The sequence below is a fragment of the Hipposideros armiger genome, unplaced genomic scaffold, assembly GCF_001890085.2.
Source record: "Hipposideros armiger isolate ML-2016 unplaced genomic scaffold, ASM189008v1 scaffold_221, whole genome shotgun sequence".
In the NCBI taxonomy this organism is placed as follows: Eukaryota; Metazoa; Chordata; class Mammalia; order Chiroptera; family Hipposideridae; genus Hipposideros; species Hipposideros armiger.
Window position 1 is genome coordinate 237,588 of NW_017731571.1, and position 23,714 is coordinate 261,301.

The 23,714-nt window shown below is 38.3% G+C and overlaps 1 protein-coding gene across 8 annotated transcripts in view; it reads right to left on the reverse strand.

Moving 5' to 3' along the window:
• The window catches only part of MKX (mohawk homeobox), a 61,631-nt gene that overhangs the window by 17,208 nt on the left and 20,709 nt on the right, over window positions 1–23,714 (reverse strand). The window contains exon 6 of one of the 8 annotated variants that reach the window (XM_019654382.1): window positions 15,987–16,050. The exons of the other annotated variants lie outside the window; for them this stretch is intronic. Coding sequence (XP_019509927.1) covers window positions 15,998–16,050 — 53 coding nt within the window. The 3' untranslated portion in view covers window positions 15,987–15,997. Of the gene's footprint in view, window positions 1–15,986; window positions 16,051–23,714 lie in introns of those variants that run through there. 8 annotated transcript variants of the gene reach the window in all.

Genomic DNA, 23,714 nt, shown 5'->3' on the forward strand with positions numbered 1-23,714 from the left:
TTAAGAATTTTCTATGAAGCTCTAACTAGCTGGTATACCTATGCTTTTCATAAGAAGTAAAATAACTACTTAGGACATCTATATTACTTAAAAGACCTTCATGGTATCACTGTTTTGTCCTAAACAACTGTACTTGGCATCCTTAAATTTTAAGATTGACTGAAGCAAGAATATGTAGATTATTTCAAATACTCCTGATATCTTACAAAGAAACTGACAATTATGAAAAAGTTCTTTCCACTGCATAGCAGAACGGGAAGAACACTCAATTTCCCTTGGAATATTTTTTGCCATGGTTAGATGCCTGGCGTTTTAATAGTGAGCTACCACCAACCACATAACAGTGAATCTAAATTTATCCAAGTAAAACCCAAATTATCTTTTTGTGAGTGTCAAAAGGAACATTACAGTTTGTACAGAGCGTTTTATCACCCTTGCTTTTTGGGGGTGTAATTAAGGACCAGGTCAACTTGACACAATTCATGGTGATGAGAACAATATTTATTGAGCACTTTGCAAGTCATAAATGTGCAATTAATCTCATTTCCTTTTTGTGCTCATTTATTTAATTTCCCCATTTTACAACGTGGAAATTGAGACTCAGAAAAGTTGTCTGACACGTCCAAGGCCAAAGTGTTAGTAAGCAAGAGGGCTAGTACTAGAAATCAGACCTCCTAATTTCAAGTGCAATAAAATTTGCTCTTCTCCACGTTGCTTTCATTGACTTATTCACGGGTGTATGGGTTCATTCAGCAAACCTTCATGGAATGCATGAAGTTATATGGCAGGCACTGTGATAGGCACTACAAATACAAATGGACTTCATCACGAAGCAACTCTCAGTTTGGAAAATAAACGACAACAGCTCAGCGTGGTAAGTGCTATGGGAGCATATGACAGGGGGAGGGGGCTGGTGGTCCAGAAAGGAGCTCCAAAGGAGATGAGGAGATGGTACCCTGGGGGCAGCAGAGAAGGGGCCCTGGGAATCGCTTCCAGCGGCAAGCAGCCTCTTCCATTCATGCCAGTGTGCCCAACCAATGATCTCATTCTCTGAATGCCAACACCTGGAAAAGGTGGGAAAGCACAGGTCTGACATAAAGACAAGCAAGAGTGACCAAGGTGGAGATGGGGCAAAGCATTCCAAGGAAAGAGGACAGCTGCAGGGAAGCCAGCGTCATGCCATTGCACGATTCCTCTGGGAAGCTCTTTTTGGCGAAGCTGAAATGAATGGGGTGTGTGAGGGGGCCGTTGGGAAATGAACCAAGAGATCTCAGCAGAGGCCAGACATTGAGGGGTTTATGGTGTCGGGGTGCCAAGAGAAGGAATGTGGACTGTCTCCTGAAATGTATGGGGAATGCCTTAGAGATACTTAACAGTGATACGATCGGATGTGGATTTTAGAAAGATCTCTCTCGCCATAGAGGAAGACTAGACTGGAGAAAGCAGGCAGGATCATGGTAAGAATCTGAGAAAGAAGTGAGACATCCTGGGATTAAGAAAGTAGCAGCAGGGATAGGAAGACAAGCTTTGAGCGATATTAAGAGGGCACACTTGTTGACTGTACATGGGGTTTGGGAGCAGGAGGCAGGAGTTTGTAATATCTCTCAGATTTCTGCCTTGGATAATTGAATGGAGATGGCATTCTCTGAGTTAGGGAAGAAAAGAGGAAAAGCGAGTTTCACTTTGGAGGAGGCAGCCCATAATGAGTTCGATTTTGATATGTCGAGAGTAGGAGGGCTTTGACGACCTTCAAGTGTGGATGTTGACCTACTCTTATAGATGTGTGCCTCTACCCTTAACAGAAAAGAGAAAGCTGCTTTGCCAGGTTACTTAGCAACATACTTAGAAATATTTTGATGTTTACTCCTCATTCATTTTTACATGGAAATTCATCAGCATATAGGAAAAAGAGGTATACAAATAAATACATAAGGAAGAAAAGGTCTTATAGGAATCTAACTACAGAGGATAATACTTAGCACACAGATTTAAATAGTTTCCCATATGCTCAGCTAATATTATTCAGCACATCATTTTAAAAAAAGTGTAAAATACCAAAGCCTTGAAAGATGAATTATTTTAAAATCTTTATTAGTTACACACCCTTAATACATACTGCATTTACTCTCAGAAGGAAATATACACCTAAAGGGTGAAGGGGAAAGAAATACTTTCCTTAAGTGAAGCAACGGAAAGAGCGGAGGATCTATCTGGCTGTTAGCCAGTCAGAGAATACTGAAAAGCTAGCAGTTTCAAGGCAAATCTTTACCAATCCATCTTTTGCTCAAGTTCTCACTTAACGTCCACCTTTTGACATGAAATATTTATTTAATAGGAACTTCATTTGAACTACGAAGTGCCCTTAAAAAAACTTAATATTGGATTCCATACGCGGCGAAAAGAAGATGGTATTAGGTGACTGAAAAGAAACATGTATTTAAAAAAAAAAGAAGAAGGAAAAAAAAAAAGACTTGTGGAAAGCATAAAGCAGTTAATGAGAATTTCTATTGAAAACTGAAAGTTAATGACCACACAAAGTTTCTTTCCGATTGAGGACAGATGCTTCTTCAAAGATGGATAAATCAATAAAGTTCATTTTCTAGTGGCATTTGGAACCACAATTTTAATCTGTTGAAATGGCAGGAAGACAAAAAAAACAAAATACAAATAAACAGAAAATGGTTTTCTTTTAGAAAGAAACTCCATTTAATTGGCTTCCACCCTGGAAGTTTATGTTCAGCTTCCTGACAGGGAATAACTCCCTCAGGAAGGTGGCTTTTTGTTGGGTGCGTGCGTGATGTTCGTTTGCCTTGTATCTAAAAATTAGAACATAACAAGCTTCTAATCATCAGTTGTTAATGTGAAACAAAAAGAATTCTTTTTTCCATTGAAAGCAGATTGTAGTAAAAAAAAAAAGCAGCGTTCTCCAAGGCCATATGCTGTTGGCAAAGCTCAAAAAACCTTGTAGTCCAACGTGCTCATGTTCAGCTGTGTTTACTTAGACTTAACTTGACAAAGTCTGCCTCTGATTACACTGCGCAGTCATCTGCCCACAGATAAATAGATACTACACAAACTTTTTGGAGAAAATGACATTTGGCCTCCATAATTTTGGAATAATTTACTCTGTGCCCTCAACTTGAAACACAAAAATGATCCACAATATGTTTTTGGGATTGAAACATAAATATTTCATTTAACAAAGGGAGCAGCCTCCATGACCTTCATGGATTTTAGGTGATTTACTAACAAAGTATGGTACTACTTTGGAAGGTGTGGAGTAGCTCGGCAACAGGCAGTTTCAGGCAACATTTATTTCAGTCCTTTCAATAACCATCAAGATTTCAAGGAATTTCTGTAAATAAACTGTCACTTAAAGAAAATAACTTTCCATCAATTTTTGCAACAAGTCTCCAGAACAGAACATGCATATGAAAATAAGAGTTCGCTAAATTATTTCCAGAGACTACATCTCGGAGTAATGTTTACACTATCGGTAGAGAGCAAAAGCTCAATGTTTTACCACTATATCTTACACTAAATGCAAAATTTTGCTTTTGGAGTAATATAAACCATTTCCATGGCACAGTCTGTTCCCGATTATCCAAGAATTGATTCTAGCCCATCGTATTTACTTTGCTTGCTGTTATATTTACATAACAAAAGATATACATACTTTCCTTTCCAAACTAAGACTGTTTCGAAGGTGTAAGTACTTAGATTCCCCAGCGATCAATCAATAAACCAATCAATCAACAAAACTTTCTTACACTGTGCTAACAGCTGGTAATACAGTAGTGAACAAGAGAGAGACGGTCTCTGGCCTCTGAAGTTTATCTAATGGGAAAAATGATAAGTGAACACATACTGTCATTTTCTAGGGTGCTCATTTTAATTTATACAATTAGGAAGAGTTTTCCCCCACTGAAAGTAACATATTTTCTTCCCTGACTCCTGTATTATTATTGAATTAACTTAGGGATGGAGCCCTTCATTTGGAATCGTGGGGTGTGAAGGGATATTTATTATCGGCGTTCCCTCTAGCAGCTCAAGTTCTGTCTGTAAAGTGGTTAGTTTTCACTGATTCATTTAATGCCTTCTATTTTGGCTTTTATTCTAATTTACTATATTTGCTTTGATAAGAGCTCTGTAAAGTGAACTAATGTAAACGATGGCACTGCTCCTTCCAGGGCAGCTGCTGCTTAACGTTTAATAAGCAAGGGTGTCCAAAAACCTTTCCCTCGAAAGAATTCAATCTATTGATGTACCTTATGCCACATTCTCCCATTGTTTTCTCTTATTGTGCTTTTACTTTGAGATTATACATATAGAAAAAGAAGGAATATGTTTTCCAATGTGCATGCCTTTAAGGTCAGCAAACAAATGCATAACCTGTGCTGGAGACCAGAGTGGCCTTGTCATGCCAGTCTCGACGAGAGAAGACATTATGTCCTCATTTGCTTTTAATGCAAAACTGTATCTGCAATCTAGACAGGGCAGGTTCCTCACATTCGATGAGAGTTAGATGAGTTTCAAACATTTCTCCTGAAACCCAGCCACATGACAAAGCCAGGGGTATTTCCAAGGCCACTGATGTCACGGCAGGCCAGTGAAGAAGGCTGCTGCTGCTCAAAAGCACCTCTCCAAGTTTAATACCGAGGTCCTATGGAAGCTGTCTAGAAGAGGAAGGTAATCAGTGTTAGAAAACAGAGGGGACAAATGACCACACGTCTTACTTTTCAAGCATGGAGGGAGGGGGCAGTTGATAGATCAAACTTAAAGTAATGCAAACCCTTTAAGAAGCGAAGCCACTTATGGGTGGCTTCTTACAAAGGAAAAGTCAATTTGTAAACAGTTATCAGATTGGACCAAGACATAACTCTGCACAGAAACTAGTATGGAAGCTCATCTTTAAAAGGGAATGCAAAAATCTTACATGCGCTAATCACGTCACCTTCAGTCAAGGCTATCAGGCAGACTAAGAAAGAACAGCCGTCAGTATCTCAAAACACGCAATTTCTTCTCAAAAACACAGAATTTAACACAGAAGAAAATGTTAGTTAAGGAACACTGACCAGAATTCGTTTATAGGACATGCACGGTTGAATCAAACTTCTATGTCCCTCTCAGTGTTAACCAAAGTAGGGGAAAAAAAGAAAGAAAGAAAGGCCTTCAAAACCCCAAATCTTGAAAAATTTTCCTGTATTTTCTGGTTTCATTTTTCCCAGAATTGAAACACCACAAAATACCACCACCTCAGTGCACTCACTTCCAGCTCAGTCAGGAAGTGCTGAGGTACATAAACATTTTTTATTTCACTTTTTTACAAGAAGGTGACCAACATTTTCACAGCATTCCAAAAAGCTCCAGGTTTGGAATACATTTTGGTTAAATGTCAGCAGAAGAATTTGCTCATCGTTCAAAAAGCACTTTTTCTTTCCAGCCTTGGAATATATGTAGAAACTGTATTGTGAATGGAATTACAAAACGGCTCAGAGCCACAAAGGGAAATCCATTTTATAATTCCTAAAAGAGTTCTGTAGGAAAGCATTCCGTACAGGATGAAACAGGGATAAGATGGGACACTTATATAGCAGAGCTTGTCAAGTGCTTTCACAATCACTATCAACTCTGTGAGGTAGGTATTTTTCTTTCCCTCATTTATAGATCCAGAAATAAACCAAAAAAATTAGATGGTTTATCTAATATTTCTCAGTTAAGTCAGTGGTAGAGAAAAAAACAAACAAAAAAACTCTGAACACATATCTTCAAAGTCTAAAACCATAATCTGAAGGCATTTTGAAACCCAAAAGCCAGCATCATAGGTAACGGGAAAATACTAGGTCTGAAACAGGATAAAAATGTGCACTATTGTCGCTGGAGGTACAATTCAATGCAATAATCAGGAGAAAGAAACCCACAGCAAAAATTTCAGAAAGGATGTAAAATCATCACTATTTGCAAATAATATAGTTGTATTACAAGAAAACACAAGAAAGTCAACTGAAAAAATACCAAAAATGATAAGCAAATTTATGGTGATAGCAGAGTACAATATTAACATATGGAAATTAATGGCTTTTTCATATAAAAAAACAACAACCAGTTAGAAATATGTGATGGGAGAAAGGACTCTACTTAACAAAACAACAAATAGATAAAATGCCGAGGCATAAATTTAACAAGAAATGTGCAAGACCTATTTTGAACATTGGCCACCAAAAGAGACATGAACAGATATACCAAGTTTTTGGATAAGAAGAATCTACATCCTAAAAAATACCAGTTTTTTATAATAATTCATAAATGTAACAATCCCAATACATAAATGTAACACAATCCCAATAAAAATAACAAAAGGGGCTTTTTAAGTTAACATGGAAAAATAAACAAGCAATAATCGGTAGAAAGCTATGGAAAAAGCAGATGCACAGCCAGGGAGTAAACATATTCTAAAGCCTCAATAATTAAAACTGTGGGACTAGAATATGAGTAGAAATAAAAATCAATAGAGGAGAATAGAAAGATAAGATAGATTCAACTTAAAATGTGGTATTTCCAACCAGGGAGGGCCGAGAAATAAGGACTGATAAATAACTGCTATTAGACAAAAGATTTAAGGGAAAAACTGAGACCCATAGAAATGCTAGAAGAAAACTTGGAACACTCCTGTTAAAGTTTTGAAGTGACAAAGTTCTAGCACCTGAAATCTAGAAGCCATAAAAAAAGATCAATAAGTGTTATTACATTTTAAAAAATGCTACATGGGGAAAAATAAAAAAAAATCAAAGCATGTATAACTAATTGGGACAAAATATTTGTTACTCATAAATCTCAAAGGCTAATCTCTATACTCCATAAAGTGCTCTTCAATTTAATAAAATATTATCAACAAGAGAGTCCATAGCAAAAAGAATATGAATCTAGGGCTGGCCAAGTGGCTCAGTTGGTTAAGAGCTCGCTCAAGAGTTTGAGCTCTGAGCAACAGCGGTTCGAGTCCAGCCCGAGCTGAGCAGNAAAAAAAAAAAAAAAAAAAAAAAAAAAAAAAAAAAAAAAAAAAGAATATGAATCTATATACACAGAAAAAAATGGGATTTTGTGACTGGCTTATTCCACTTAGAATAATGTCTTCAAGATTCATCTATTTTTGTGGCATGTGTCAGAATTTCCTTCCTTTTTAGGGTTGAATACTATTCCTCTTTAGGTACATACCAAATTTTGCTTATTATTCATTCATCTATCCACAGATACTTGGGTTGCTTCCACCTTTTGGCTATTGTAAATAAAGCTGCTATGAATGTGGGTGTACAAATATCTGGTCAAGTCCCTGTTTTCAGATCTTTTGGGTATGTACCCATAAGTGGATCATATGGTGATTCTATTTTTAATTTTCTGAGGAACTGACATACTGTTTTCCATTGCAGCTATGATATTTTATATTCCCACCAGCAGTAGGCAAGGATTCCAATTTTTCTACAAGCTCACCAACACTTAATTTCTTTATTTTCTTTAATAATAGCTATCCTAATGGATGTGAAGTGGTATCTCATTGTGGTTTTGACTTGTATTTCTCTTAATGATTAGTGATGTTGAGCATCTTTTCATGTGCTTATTGGACATTTGTAGATCTTCTCGGAAAAATGTCTATTCAAGTCCCTTGCCCATTTTTTAAATCGAGTTGTTTTTTTGTTGTTGAGTTGAATAATAGTCTACGCTTCACCTAAAATGGAAGAAAGTAAGAATGTGCATTCATATTTTCTCTAAAATATATAAAGAATCTCCATAAGGATATATTAAAAGTTGAATATTTTTTAAAATGTGCACTATCAGATTAAGTCACTCTGGTCCTTATCCCCTTAGTTCTGTAAAATAAATAGGTCGGACTGAAACCTCTTTATAGCTCTAAAAGTGTTATGAATGTTGTTCATTATAGCCTTAATTATACTAAAGAATAGAGCAATACAGAATTTGAAGTAACATTATTTTATCAGCAGGCATATCATATATTTCTACAAATTCCTTCAAGAGCCCATTCAGGCCTAACTTGTCAATAATTCTTGGTATTTACAGATTCTCTGATCCTTCACATGCACAACCTGATCCAGAAAAAAAGAGTTATTCCCCTATTATATTCTGATTTTCCCGTCTTCCTCGAGCTCTCTCCCTTCTCAATCCAATCAACTTTTCAAATGTCCTTCTCCCCATATCACCATGAAGTGTTCTGGATATTTCTCCTCTAGATTTTCTTTCCTGCTATTCTTTTTTTTTAAAAGATTTTATTGGGGAATTGGGGGAGGGGAACAGACAAGTTGCTGTCCTTTTGTTCTTCCATCTAGTTGTGGAGGACGTCGCTTCACTGGCCCATGTTGGTATTATCATTGCTCTCTTCCCGGGTGAGGCAGTCGCTCGCCGGCCATTGGATGGCCACTTACGGCAGCTCACGGCAGCTCACGCCCGCTGCTGGCCAGCCCCACTGCAGCCTACACCATCACCGGAGACTCACGGCAGCCCAGCTCCAGGTCGAGCTGTTGTTCACCATCTTAGCTGTAGAGGGTACAGCGTCACTGGCCCTCATGTGGGATCCAAACTGGGGCCCTGCTGCTCAGAGCTCACACTTCCAAGTCAATTCCTAACCAACACACCACTCAGCCGGCCCCTTTCCTGCTACTCTTTGTTTCTTCTGTCTTTCTGTCTCTGACATCATTATATTTCTTATACCTGGCATGTCATCATGTTTGCACTTTATGTCTTTCTTCTGGATTAATTATTGTCTCTCAAATGCAGATTCTCTAACTCTTTATCAAGATCGATTTATCTGACACATCATCAAATATTAAGACAGCCCTTCCTTCCCAGGAAAGAAATTTTTATATAATTTGCTTCAAGTACCCAAATTCAAAAGGTCGTGGTTATAATAAACAGGTGAACCAGTGCCTTTTGACCTTGGCTGGGTCTTTTTATAAAGGCAGAAAGGACCTGAAGAAACCAGTCTAATCATGATAAGCTGGTTAAAGAAGACACAAAATGTGTCCGATATTGCTCCTCTAATGTAACATTCGGGTGCAGCATCCTCCACGTGATCAATCAGAGAGTGAGCTTAGGCATCAGGGACCATAGAAGGTACTCCAGTGCTGGAGGGAAGCGTTGACAGGGCCCAATTTCTAGTCTGAGGATTTCTACCTCTTCAACAAAACTTCAGACCTGCGGTGGGTATAACAATATTTCTGGTCTATACCTAACTCCATATCTCTGCCAGTTTCTTAATGTTTGTGTTTACCAATGATACTTTTAAATCATATCATGGTGCTGAAGAGAGTTTCCTTCATAGGGCTGAATAATAATAAATTCTGGCCCAATCATATCACTGCTTTCGAGTAAGATTAAAATCTTTTTTTGTACTGCCCGATCACAAGTAAGAACAAAACTACACCTGCTAGAATTCCCTGGAAACAGAGGTGGGCCTCAAGCAGCAGTGCTTTGAAATCACAGACCATCACCCAGGAGGCACGTTCCATCACTGGGAAAAAGAATGCATTTCTTAGAATAACACGGTTTCAAATATAAATCAAATGATAGAAATCATCTAAAAGATTCCTTTCCTAAAATCACGCTTCACTTTTTAATACCATTTTATGCCCTTTTCTAGTCCTATATCATTTTGTTCACTTTTCCTAATAATTCATGTATCATTTTCTCTATAAAGAACATAAGCACGAACCAAAGTGTTTTTTGTTGGACTGATGTTTTTTTCCCCCTTGAAGATTTTGATACCACCCTCAGTGTCTAGGCTGGTCATATAAATGGAATGGGCTCTGCACCCAGGGACACCAGCCGTCCTGCTCTGGAAGCAACCCTGTAGTGGTCATAACAGTACTCTGTGCCTAACTACCAACTCTGCTCCAAAGAGGGACTCCAAGAAAGTTCTAAGCTCAGTCCCTGAAAGACCAGAAACTTCAGAATCTATCTCCAAATAGGATTCCAAACATGGCAGGGATGATGGTTGGGTTTTAGGGAATCCTTGAAGAAAATAAATTGCCATTGAACATCACAAATGCTTTATAAGGAAGGTGAAGGTTATGAACTACAAAGCTCCTTTGGTTTGATTAGCATTTTGCTGGGTAGGTTAAGAGCATGGAAGGTAGGCCTGGAACAAAGTTTGAGATCTGGATTATATTACACTGTGAAAGAACTTGGAGATTTTGAGACAACTGGGGATCTAGGAGGTAAGTAGGAAAGGGTGGACAGGGGAAGTGTGGAGCCAGAGAGATGCTGTGAGGCTGGGGACCACGTAGGGCACAGCAGGCAGGTTAGAGTCCCATGTGCAGTAGCTAAAGGACACTTAGGAACAAGAAAACGTAGTGCTCCGTATGAAGCTATGTGAACTCTTTGATGTATGATCCTCCTTTTGTCCTCTCCAAAGTTTCCAGCAGTCTGCTACACATACACACCTTCTGAGAATGGGGGGAAACTTCTGGCATTTGAGGGAGTACATTTCATATCTGAATCAACATGAGGGGGCCACATGTGTGGCATGGTGATATGACCCATAAACTGAAGGCACTTTAGAAAGTACACGGTGCTGTATACTTTTGAAGACAGGACCCTTAGGCATCAACAGAAACTTTCTGAAGGGTTCAACTTTCCATTCTATGAATAAAGTGCCCAAGAGACTCCTATTTATATGTTGTTAACCCCAAGAAGGAATATACCTGCCGAAAAGGACTCTTTGTGGTTAATTGGGCCCAAATTCATAATGAGAGTCTACCAGCTGTTGTTTACAGGGTGACTCACACACACTGCATTTCAGGGAAAAGCCATAGACAGAGCTTCCAAGTCTCCTGCACTGCATTCTTGCCATCTGAGCCAAAACTTATACAGGAGTTCCTGGAACCCTATTTTGACCAATGAGCTGAGACTTGCCTCACCCAATAGGAGCTGCTAAACTGTAGTCTCATTTGCATCTTTACTGACCAATCAGAACAGCTCCACAGTGACCAATCAGGACTCAAGAGTCAAACGAATCAGAACAGTTTATTGGACCAATCAGACAGTGCAAATTTGGACCCTTCATTTGCATAAAAATGGACCCATCAGCCGGGCATTTTCTCTGTATGAGTGTGCCTTCCCTTTGTCTCTGTGAAAGGCACTTTAGGTTTGCACCAGCACAGACTCTGTTTTCCAGTTGCAAACTGTTCACCTGAATAAAGTTTCTCCTGGGGCCTCCTGCTGGCACTGGATTTGTGGCACTGACTTTTTGTTAACAATCCAAAGGATCAGAGATACCTCTGTTGTCAACTGGGTTCCACAAAACTGTGGCAGTGAGGGGAGGTTTCTCTGGAGAAAGATCCAAAGCTTTTCATCCAATTTTCAAAGCAGTCCATCTACAAAAGGAGGAGCAGCTCCAAATAAGTTAAGAGTCACTGTTTTGGAGAGTTCTACTCCATAAATGATTTATTTTTTATTTTTTTTATTTTGAGTACACTTAACCAGGATGGAAAACACAGTAAAATTGAGTGGAAAGAACCTGAATGAGAAACTGAGAGACTCAATTTCTCTTTCTGGCTCTGCTATTAAGTAGCTGGGCATCAGTGGGTCACTCCCTCCCAATCGCGGGAAAGTGGGAATAATTATCATTATTTTTTTTACCTCACAGAGTTGTAATGAGGATCAAATAAAATAACAGATGTTCATGCACTTTCTACGGTACGTAGAGCAACAGAATATATTATTAGATCTAATCTGGCATGGGATTTGCTAACCTAATACCAGAATAGTAAGTACAAAAATGATCTTCATAAAAATATTTTTACAATTCAATCATGGATATTATCCCCTTTTCTTGCTGTAATAAACAATGTCATTCTGCTTTAAAGGTTATTTTTATCAGTCATCCTACTTTTGGAGTTTCACTTTGTCATAGCCTCCCTTACAATGTCTATTTTGTGTCTCTTCACGCCTACGGCCTCCCTCTGTAGGCCAGCGCATCAAATTTGTGCGAAGGCAGAAGAGGCTTTGCTGGCTTTTTCTGTGCATGGCAATGGGCATGACATTTGATCTCACCCAGGGATTAAGTCATTCATGAGCAGAGCCCAAAGGGAGGAACAGCTCCAAAAAAACAACCATCCTTGCTGGTACTACAACATCCAAAAACTCAGTCACTTCTGCTACGGTTATAATTTGTAGTTTGTTTGGCACTGAGAAATCTAACTGCAGTCTCTGTGGTTTAAATAAAATGTATCTACAGCAGCTTGGAGCCATGTTTTAAAATGTTCCATGTTATTTTAGTTCAAGGACAAGCTTTTAAAATTAAAAGAAAACTGTGGCTTTAATTACTGATTAAAAGTGAAAGTTGTGTGTGTGTGTTGTTTTTTTTTTTAAGGAATGCTATTGAGTCCCACTTTTAGAGAAAGCATTTGGAATTTTAAAAAACTTTAATTCTTCTCCTGAAGTAACAATCTTCATTAATATAGGACGATCAAAAACTGAGAGCACACACTCACACATAAAGACTACATTTTTTGTGGTTTTAAAACTATGATAGCCACAGTTCATCCACTCAGTATTATATTTTCCAGTGAGTTCAGTTACATATTATGACCAGGATACAATATTTTAATAGGCATTACTGTCAACACAATGATGCACCCAAAAAAAGGCAGTTGATATTGTTTAACTTTGAATTTAAGAAAAACCCAATATCTTAGAATCTAAACTTATGAAACACAGAAATTCAGTTATATTGTTCATACAACAAAAGGATTCACTGCAGGATTAAAACACCAAGTGTCTGCACTGTCCTTAATATGTGATTTGATTTAAATTTGAAGTTCCTGGAATGTATCTGTTCTGAAATCCAAGGCACAATTTTCTTTCCTAGGATTTTCTAGGATTTACCTAGAGTGGCGGGAAATAGAAGCCTTCAGTCAAATGCACCACAAGGGGCAATCAGGTGAAGGGCTGGACCCTAGGCTCCAAACAAGTGTGGCCTCCTCTTCTGCCCTCAGCATTGTGGGGCCACTCAGGAAGCTCCGGGAAGGAATCTGACAGCAGTCCTACCTGATCTGCTGCCTCTTCCAAAGGAACAACTTTCCCCTAATAAAGGGCCCCGCCACCCTTGTTCTCTGTGACTGCTTTAACTACCTCCACCACATTTTTGGGCTCCGCGGCTCTCAGGAGGATTGCTCCAGGCAGACACTCATTTCCCTCTGGCCACTGTTATGTCCCTGGAATCCCCTCCTCTCTATAGATATGCTCCGTGCTCCCTCCTGGGAGTCTAAGGCTGGAATGCCATTGCCTGCCCTACAGAAACGGCGCTGTCCTCATGGCATCATCGCCAGCCTCAAATGCGCACACCAGGACTCAGAAAGACAGGATCTGCAGTAAGATGAAGGAGGTGAGGAAGTGAATTCTGGACAGAAGGCTGTAATCAAAGGTGAAGGAGTCACATGGCTGATCCTAATCTCCTGGAATGAGGAAAGGATGAGATGGCCCAGAGGAACCAAGGAGGCTCCCTTCAACCCTCCTGGGACATTCAATCACTGGGAGGTTTACCAGTTCTACTTCCAAAGATACCGTGTGGGACATGGGGATAATCATGGGACCGGCTTTATGGGGTCGTTATGAGGATTGAGTAAGAAAACACAAGTCAGATGCTTAACACAGTACCTGGTTCTTGATAAAAGTGCTCAATGACTACTAGCTATTATTGTCATTATTACGCTCTCATGTATTTTGACCATGTTTTTTTTTTTTTTATCACCTTACAGGTATCCACTGTCCAAGACAAGGGCCTGCAGTTTTTGATTGAGACGTGGCTAACCATTAGCTCTGGAGGATTAAAGGGCAGACGCAGTACCTATTGGGATGGGCTGGGGACTGGGCACAGTGTAAGATAAGGACATATGCGCTTTGAAGGGAGGTGAAAGGGAGCCAGCAGGCAGAAGACTTAGAAAAGGAGATGGAAGGATGCTCTCTCACAGGTAAACTACTGTCGCTGTAACTTTCTCCAGGTTTGACAAAAAGTAAAAGATTGCGGTCAAGAACAAGGTTTGAGAGTCAAGCAGATGTGAGTTTGAATCCTGGCTCTGCAACATCACAGCTTATGTGGGCAAATTCTGCTACTGAAGTCTGTTCTCTCATTCTCAAAATAAGGATGGTAATACATACATCACAGAGTCAGTGCGGGGACTCAATAAAGCAACACACGCAGGTAAAGCCCAATGCGAGGCACACAGTGAGAGCTCAGTGAATGGCAGCTGTTGTTACGATGGGTGGGAAACCTCCATCGTACCACTGGGAACTTCTAATCATCTACCTTAGAAATACATTGCCGGATGCTGGCCTGCGTGTTAAGATTCCTGACTCCTAATGTGATAAAATGTATGTATCTTAAGGAAAGCAAGATTAACCAAATGTATAAAGAGAATACACATGTATGGAGTTTTTTTGGTTAATTATGTAAATAATTATGTAAATATCAACTCATGTATTTGGATAAGGTTTGATTACTCAGTTTCTAGATTACCCATACCAAAAGCATTTAAAGAGTATACTTTTTACACTTTATAATTAAAATATCACACTAATGGTGATACTTATTGTTTAAACATTTGTGGTTGAACAGGCCAAAGTTCATCTAAAAATTCCTCTGCTAAGTGTAGTCTGGCGGGATAGGGGGAATTTTGCCCCCATGGCTTTTACCCCTAGTGTCACATCTGCGAAGATGTTGCATTACATGTTAAAAGTGACTTTGCAGATGTAATTAAGATTACCAATCAGTGGACCTTAAAATAGGGAGATTATCCTGGATGATCTGGGTAGGCTCAATGTAATCACATGAGCCCTTAAATGCCAAGCTGTTTCCCGGCTGGGGGCTCGGGGGGGAAGGCAGGCAGAGTCAAGTGTGAGAAGGACTCAGTGTGATGCTGCCGGCTTAAAAATGCAGGGCACCCGAGAGAAGCAATGGGGCAGCCTCCAGAAGCTGGGAGGCAAGGAAATGGGGACCTCAGTCCTACAACCACAAGGAAATGAATTACGCCACCAGCCTAAGTAAGCTTGTGAGTGGGTTCTTTCCCAGTGCCACCCAGTAAGAACCCAGTGTGACTGACACCTTGATGTCAGCCTAGTGAGCCTCAGCAGAGGATCCAAGTCATGCTGTGCCAACCTTCTGACCTGAGATAATAAATGATGGTGTTTTAAGTTGCTAAGTTTGTGGTAATTTGTTATGTACCAATAGAAAGCCAATACACAGGCATAAAAACTACTCTTCGATTTATAGCCAGTCATCAGTTTTGAACCTGTCGTGGTTAATTAATTAAAAAATAACATACTCCATTCCTGACTGTGGCATACAAGCTGTTCATTCCTGGAAATATATGTACCATGATCTCAAGCTAGCCTTCTGGCATTTCTCTTGTCCTTCTAAGTTTCAGGGGCTTCACTTAATAGTTTCTTATAATAAGTGTTTGGATACGCTGCTGCTTATTAGCATCTCCAACAGAGGGTGTACAGGATTTGAAAGAAAACCTTTCAAATTCCTGTATTCCAGAAAAACCCTTGAATTAGGTCCGGTTTGCTGTTTAGCTGTCTGCCCAACAGCGAAATCAACTTGTGATAATACGGAAAGTGCTTGACCTCATCAGAATGATTTTAGTAATTCAAAGGGTATACCAAAGCATTAGCTATATAACTGAGGGAAAGACCCACCCCGTGTCACAGGTACTGCCTAATACAATGACAATAAAGTCACTGTAAGCCAAGGGCTCTGGAAATGTTAGGTGCAATAAAAGAGAGTGCTGCTCTAGGAAAGATATTGGGAACAGTGGCCCATTTTAAATTCATTACTGTATAAACAGCACAGTTTCCACATGTTGACAGCTGGACAATCAAGCATATCCCTGAGGGAAGAAAGAAAACTCATAGAAAAGCACTCTGTGGTCAGTCCACCACTTCCCGAGACATAGAAATACAGCAAGATATTCAGTCAGCTCAGCTACAGTCAACAAACCAAGGAAGAATCTGGACAGCAGAGCCCCAAACAAAGATAATGCACTTTATTGTTTAAAAAAGAAAAGAAAGAGAGAGAAAAAGAGAAAGAGGGAGGGAGGGAGGGGAAAAAAGAAGTGAGGAAGAAAAGGAAGGAGGAAGGAGGGAGGGACAAAGGGAAGAAGGAAGGAAAAAAAGAAAAAAGAAAGGGGGAGAGAGAGAGAAAGAAAAGAAAGATTAGTTAATTAGGAGAAAGCCAAGATATTTTGACATTTTCTAAATACATTGAATATGCAATTTTGATGTGTACTTTAATAATGTTTTGAAACATGATAATCCTTTCACTCCCATGGTATTTTATTTTGATGTTTAACTTTAAGTACTTTTGTAGCAGTAGCTAAAAATTATTAAAGTAATCTAAGTATAAAAGGGTAAAAAAAAAGTGAGGCATATGATTATTTAATGTTCCATTAATTAATAATTTCACTTGAAGGGAAGACTGGCAAAAAGGAATGGAATTCTTAACTCCTTGTTTTTACTTAAAAATTCCCAATGCTATTCACTCAAACTAAGAATTTAAGTTTTCCATTGGAAGGAACAGAAATGTTACTTTTAGCATGCCCTGCCACATGCTTAATTACAAAGTAAAATAATAATCACATTTCAAAGTATAGTATTTGTTAGGTACTCAACTGTCAAGTGCCACTAATTATATTATATTATATTATATTATATTATATTATATTATATTATATTATAATAATTACAGGCATTTTTATTTAAATTATATTTAGCTTTTTATTTCAAGCACTGTAGTTCATAATGTATCATGTTTACGTACATGAAACCTATTAGGAACTTTCCAGGAGCTCCCACCTTCCATTCTGTATATAATTACTCTCTATATATTATTCTGCTATTCAAAATCTGTGCATAATTCTGGGGCTGGCTGAGTGGCTCAGTTGGTTAAGAGCTCACTCAAGAGTTTGAACTCTGAGCAACAGCAGTTCAATTCCCAGCCCGAGCTGAGCAGCCGCTGACTACCAACAGGTGGCAGGATGGCTCAGCTTAAAAAAAAACCACCACAACAAAATCTGTGCATAATTCTGAATGTGTGCAAATTCCCACCAATAACTATCGGAAAGAAAGGGAAAATCTTTTATGATAAAATCATTTACTAAACGTCTATATTACAGAGTTCCTTTACGATGATGCACTGAATAAGCTTTATTTACTTCTCTCTCAAAATCCCGTTAAAATTACAGAATAAAAATTTAAAAGCAAATAAATACCTAGTAATGCTCGAAAGCAATAAAGGGTACCATCACCAAATCAGAAAAGTTGAGAAATTCGTGAACGATGAAATGCATACAGCATCAAGTTAGTGGGGAAATCCAAACAGAACCATAACTCAAAATAGGTGGACAGCGAGACCATGACACAGTGTGAGCTGCTTCTCCCAACAGGGTACATAAGATATTCCAATTCAGCACTTCATAGACGACAAGTGGGTCATGAAGGGAATCATGAAGGTTACAGTTAAATGACAGACATCAGAAGAGCTAATCATGCCTTTCGTTCTGAGTTTATAGAGCGCCTCTGGGTCATCTGACCCCACGACACAGCTACTACAAATATTCTTTTAACAAGTTAGGGGACCTAAGGAGGGACCCTAGTAAAGGCAGTGAGGCCATTAAGAGATACAGAGTAGATTCAGGTAACTTCTGATCTCTATAGGTGTCATGGCTGCTATGAAAAAAAGGAGCGATAAGAAAAAAAGAATGTTCTTGGAAAATAAAAACAAGATACCAAAACTATAATGGAAGGGGCAAAGTTGAAGACTAAGTTAGTAACCTGGAAAGATAAAGTTGAGGAAAGTTCCACAACATAGAGGAGAAAAATGGAAAATGTGAGAGGAAAAGTAGAGAACCAAGAAATCTCAGGCCAAGGTTATTTCACAGGTGAATTCTTTCAAACCTTTAAGATATCAGGAAGAGCTAATCCATATGTCATTTAAACTTGTCCAGAGTAGAAAAACATGAAAGAGTTTCCAGCTCATTCTCCAAGACTAATGTCAAAATTATGTGAGGAGAGCACTTGAAAAAAAGAAAATAATAGACAAATCTCACTTGAGAACTTTGGTAAAAAATTACTAAAATAAAATGTTAATAAATTGAATCCAGAAATATATTAAAAGAATAATGTATTGTGATAGAATTCCCCCCCCCCAATTCAAGGACAGTTAAACACTAGAAAATTTACTCTATATAAGTAGATTAAAAGAGGACAATTAGATGATGGTCTCAAAAACTGCGAAAAAAGCATTTGATAAATGCAATGGCCTTTTGAGTTATGTGTGTGTTTCAAGGTATGGGGAATCTCTTATTAAATAATCGAGGAATGGAAGGCGAATCCCTTAACTTGATAAAGTGATTATACCAGAAACCTTCTGTAAACATTATACTTAACTGTAAAATATGAGAAAAATTCCCTTTAATGTCTGCCATCATTTCTATTACTAAACATTGTTTTGGAAAACTTGCATTGTAATAACTGGAAGGAGAGAGGAAGTGAAAGAGGGGGAGGAGAATAAATACATAAAAGTATTACTATTTGGAGGTTAAATGCTTGCATGTACTTTGACAACCCAACTGGATATACAAAAAATAAACAAAACCAACAGATTTCCTATGCATCAGTGATAACTATTATAAAATGTAACAGACAAGAAGTCATCCATAATAGAAACAATAAGCATAGCAAAAAGAAAAAAACTCTAGTAATTAACTTAATGGGAAATATGTAAACCCGATGTAAAGAAAACTGTAAAAATTGATTGTGTCATGAAAGATGAGCAGAATAAATGGAGGCTTATACTATGTTCCTGAGTGGGAAGACTTGATATAATAAAGATAAAAAGTATTCCCCAAATTAATATATACATTCAATGCAATCCCAAATTAATTTCCACGGGAATTTTAAAAATAGAACTTGCCAAACTTACTCCAAAGGTGCAACTGGAAAATTAAATTCAAGAGCCGAGATGAGAACATTTTTTAAAAACTGAAAGTAGACATACCCTGCCATATGTCAAAATGTACAATAAAGCTACAGTCATGAAAACAGTGTGCTATTGACATAGGAATATTTTTAAAGTTTGATGGAATACATTAGCGTCTAGAAATAGACACACATATAAAGGAAGTTAGTATATAATAAAGGTAGCATTTCAAGTCAGTAAAGAAAGGTAGAAGCACTCAGTAAATTGTGTTGGGATAACTGGCTATCAATTTGGGGGGAAAACAGAAGTCAGATCATTACCTCACACAATTTAAACAAAATTCTCAGGTAGATTATGAGTATATAAATGTACAACTGAAATAATAAAAGTAGTAGAAGAAAATGTAGAAGCAAACTTTTATAATCTTAGGATAGGTCTTCCTAAAAGTGACACAAGACACAAAGAATTTATTGAAGATTGAACCATGTCCCCTGTCCCTTCTAGGCCTCCTAACCCAAGAACTTCATCTGCCACCAAGGGGGCTTCCCGATGCTGCTTTGAAATGCTCTGGTCCTGGTGCTCAGAGCCCAAGTTCTGTTTCTAATAGAGATAATACAGTCTATGCATTTAACTCGGCCTTCCTCTGTAAACTGTGGGCCTCCTTCTCTCTCTCTATGCATTTCACCGAATCTCTGATTATCAGAGGTAATGAGGTCTTTATGGATTATTTTGTCACAGGCCTTCATTCTATAGCTAACGGAACCAAGCGATTGGTTAATAACGGGACTTGCCTTAAAACACATATACCCAATTGCTAGCAATTCTGGCTGAATTTAGAGCTCCAGATTTCTAAGAGCTTCCTGCTATTTCCACTTGATAACTTCCTGTGGCCTAATCTACATGCGGGTAATTTCAGGTGAGACAAGGAGGCTGACTGTAGAGAAAATTTGGGCCTAACAATGCCATTTTCCAAGCCACAGAACAAACAGCAGAAATTTAATTAAATGTAATTAAATTACGGTCAAAATATAGATTACATATGTATTACTTCAACCAAGCCTCTACCTAGATCTTTATGTTATCTTTTTAATTAAAGCACCTTAGAGGCAGACTGAGGTCAAACAGAACATAGATCATTTGCCTTTATGTTTCTTCTCTGAGCTTCCTAATAGCATTTCACTGAGTGTGTGTGTTAGGGGGTGGGGATTAATATGTCATGAAATCATAAAGTTGAGCTTTTTTATATTTTCCTAATGAAAGGAAAGTTATTGTAACTATAAACTAAATTTTACTGCCTCAATCATAGTAACCATGAAATAGCCCTCAAACACCTTTCAAGATAGTTGAGAATTACTATTCCAGATGATTTATGTTTATACGTTTTAAAGTACATTTTAAGAAAAAAAAAATCTTCTGAAAGAAAAAAGTACACAGGTTAGATAAACTGGAGGCCCCAAGGGTTATGAGTAAGTCTGAAGTGGTGCCATATTTCTGCAAAGGTCTAAAGTAAAGGAACCCAGGAGACACAATAAACGTTAAAACAAGACCAGTGCACTACTGACAGGTTGTGAAAAAACTCTTTGATCCAGCTGGAAAGATTTAGCAGCTCAGCAGAGAATTAACGGAGAAACAATACAGCGATAAGAAACGCAACCAAGACAACAATAAAAGGAAATGCGAAACAATAGTAGCACTCGACCTCAGTTGCAAACAAGGGATGGCTGTGTGGGCTCTCCAGCAGCCCCAGTACCGCAACCATCTAGCTTTGTGTTGGGCAAAGACATCACAGCAAAGGCACTTGGCACGGAGCAACTTCTGGCCATGGATTTTGCGTTTAGAAATGTAAGACCCAGTAACATTTAAGGAATTCTCGCTCTTGCCAGATAACCATCCTCTTGCCCTGAAGCCATGAGACAAATGATCCCGAATACCACTTGGCCTTTTCTGCATCTGTTGTCTAAATTAGTGTAGAAACTGGGAGAGACTGAATTTTGGCCCTTAGCAAAAGGGTACATTTTAGTGTCGTAATGACAGTCTTGGCAGAACAGGGCATTCTTCCTTGAAATGTCTCTGCCATACTCAGAGCTTTGTCCACCGTAACCTGAATCTGGCTCCATTGAAGGGACTATCAGTTCTAAATTTTAAATGTACAGGCAGTGATGTGAAAACTTAAAGAGCAAACTGTTTCTTGGAAATCACACTTTATGAACAGTTGTCTCTGACCACCTTTCAGCGTTTTTTAAAAAGGTTTCATTTCCATTTGCTTTTTTTTTATTTTAATTTTAGATTGCCAAAATAGTCCTCTCAAAATTACTACTTAAAAAATTTATTCTCTTTATTTAAATGAAGCCTGATCAAAAGCAAAATTTCTTTTGTGTACTATGTACTGGGGGTGCCCCCCCAAAATGTATACAACTGGGCACTTTGGTCAACATTGCTCAAGCAGTAGTTCGCCAAAATCAGAAGTGTCTGGACACTGATGGTAACCACTTTGAGTGCCTCTTGTAATTGCAGAAATCAAATGTGACTTGTATTCATCTTTTGTTATCGGTATATATTGAGTATTACAATTTTAATAGTTTTTTCCTTTCTTAAAATGTGTATACATTTTTTGACATCCTCTGTATATTTACTGTGTAATATATACTATATATATGTGTGTGTGTGTATACACACACACACACACACACACACACATTGGTACTAAAAAGGGAACACATTCTTTCTGTCAAAGAGATCCACCTTGGTCACTGTATCAAAGATAGTCCAAAGCACTGCAGCCAGTGGGGACGAGGCAGTTTTTAATCCTCTCTGCAGCTCAGTGATTGCAGTAGGCACATCATGCACTTGAGAGCATCCTGGCTGTAGTGCCCTCGCCAAGGTGCTCCCCAAATCTGTGAGACAGTGAAGTCTAAACTTCAGTTGAGTTTTTTCGTGGTACATTTAGTGACGTGCCTCATCTGAGGGAATGCTCAAGGTGAATCCGACACCGAAACACATCAGCGTGTCTTATACCAAAATGTCCTACTGAGCATGAGAAGTAGTTCACGACCAGCTCTTCTGCCTGGGAAGACGCGAAATTGTTCGAAGCAGATGAGTGATGTTGTCTAAAGCTGTGACTAATCTATCTTCCCAGCACCACTTTCCACGTGGATTGTTATCATCACTCACATGTTTTCTGAGCTCTTTCAGGTAATCACTCAATGTCTCCCGTGGGCACAAGGCTGAGGGAAGACACCACTGGTCATTTTCAAAAGGTACTTTGTTTACTCAATTATGTTCAATTTCTATTACTTATTACTATTAAGTGACTCAACACACACACACACACACACACACACACACACACACACCATGAGTATTAACTGTTTGGGATTTTCTGCAAACCATTTATATTTCCCTTAGCAACCAAAGGATGATTCCCTAGGTACGTAGGGCTGTTACACCTGTAATCTATCAATTTATGTGAAGACTTTCCACTGCAGCCATTAAAACAGAAACTTTTAAAAAATGTACACACACCTAGCCAAAATTCTCAAAAGCTCAACACCAATGATTTAAGTATGTTTTAAGTAAAAGTCAATTAAGTACCTAAAATTGCCATAAGAAATTATACTTACTGTATCAGAGATCAGTATTGCATCTCCAAACAAACCAAGGAATGCATATTCAAAACTCCAGCAACTTCGATGCCTAGTGAAGAGCTTAAAACAGCTTCCTACTCTGTAAATTAAGGGACTAAAGTATAGGATCCTTTAAAATTTACTGCTGGATTTATAAAACCCTTGACGATTTCTCTCTTTAGTACAATGAAAATGAGAGAAATTGGGTAACAAACCTGTCAAAGAATGAAGGGAGGAAGGGGTCATTATGCAGCTGCTATGATAACACGTCATTCTTTGTCTACACTGAAAACCAAGAAAAAATTCAAATTTTGTGAAGAAATTGGGCAAAGTGGACTAAATTATTATTATTTTTGCTTCCTCAAAACTCACAATTAGAAATGGTATAATTTCTAATAGAAAACAAGAACACAAACTTCCCAAATTGAAAAGTACCAACATTCTGGACAAGAAGTAAACACATATTTATCCTGAGTAAAAACTCTGTTACAGCAACAAGACAAATTTTGACATAGAAAAATACCTGTTTAATTTTAGAAACAAAGTAGGGAGGCAGAAGGGAAAAACTAACTGCGATGAACCAAAAAAGAAAGAAAAGAAACCACTTCCATATTCATTAAATACACTGTCTTGTTATTTTCACTGACAGTCAAACCTTTTTGACATCCTTTTCAGTACCAGACTGGAGAGGTGTCAACAGATCTTATTTGGTCTTGACAGTGTGCAAAGAGTTTACAAACCTAACTAAATTTAGAATTAGTAGGAGTTATGCACTTATATTCTTTATACATAGGAGAAGGGGAGTGGGGAGGCCCTTTTATGCCAGCTTTGAGTTTGGCTTGAATTTTTATGACTTATTTAGAAGCCCTAGGGAATGAAAAGTCTCTGGAAATACTGACACAGTTTTAAATATAGTGACATGAACAAGCACTTCTATGAGATTGCACCAGGATGTGACTGACCACTGCAGCCAGTCTGAAATGCATAGAGCATCAGAAAATCAATTGATTGAATTGTAGAAAGTAATGTCGAAATATAAAAAACACCCTTGCAGAATCAAAATTTCATGTCGATAAACTTGTTTTTTTACAGGAAAATGTATAAAA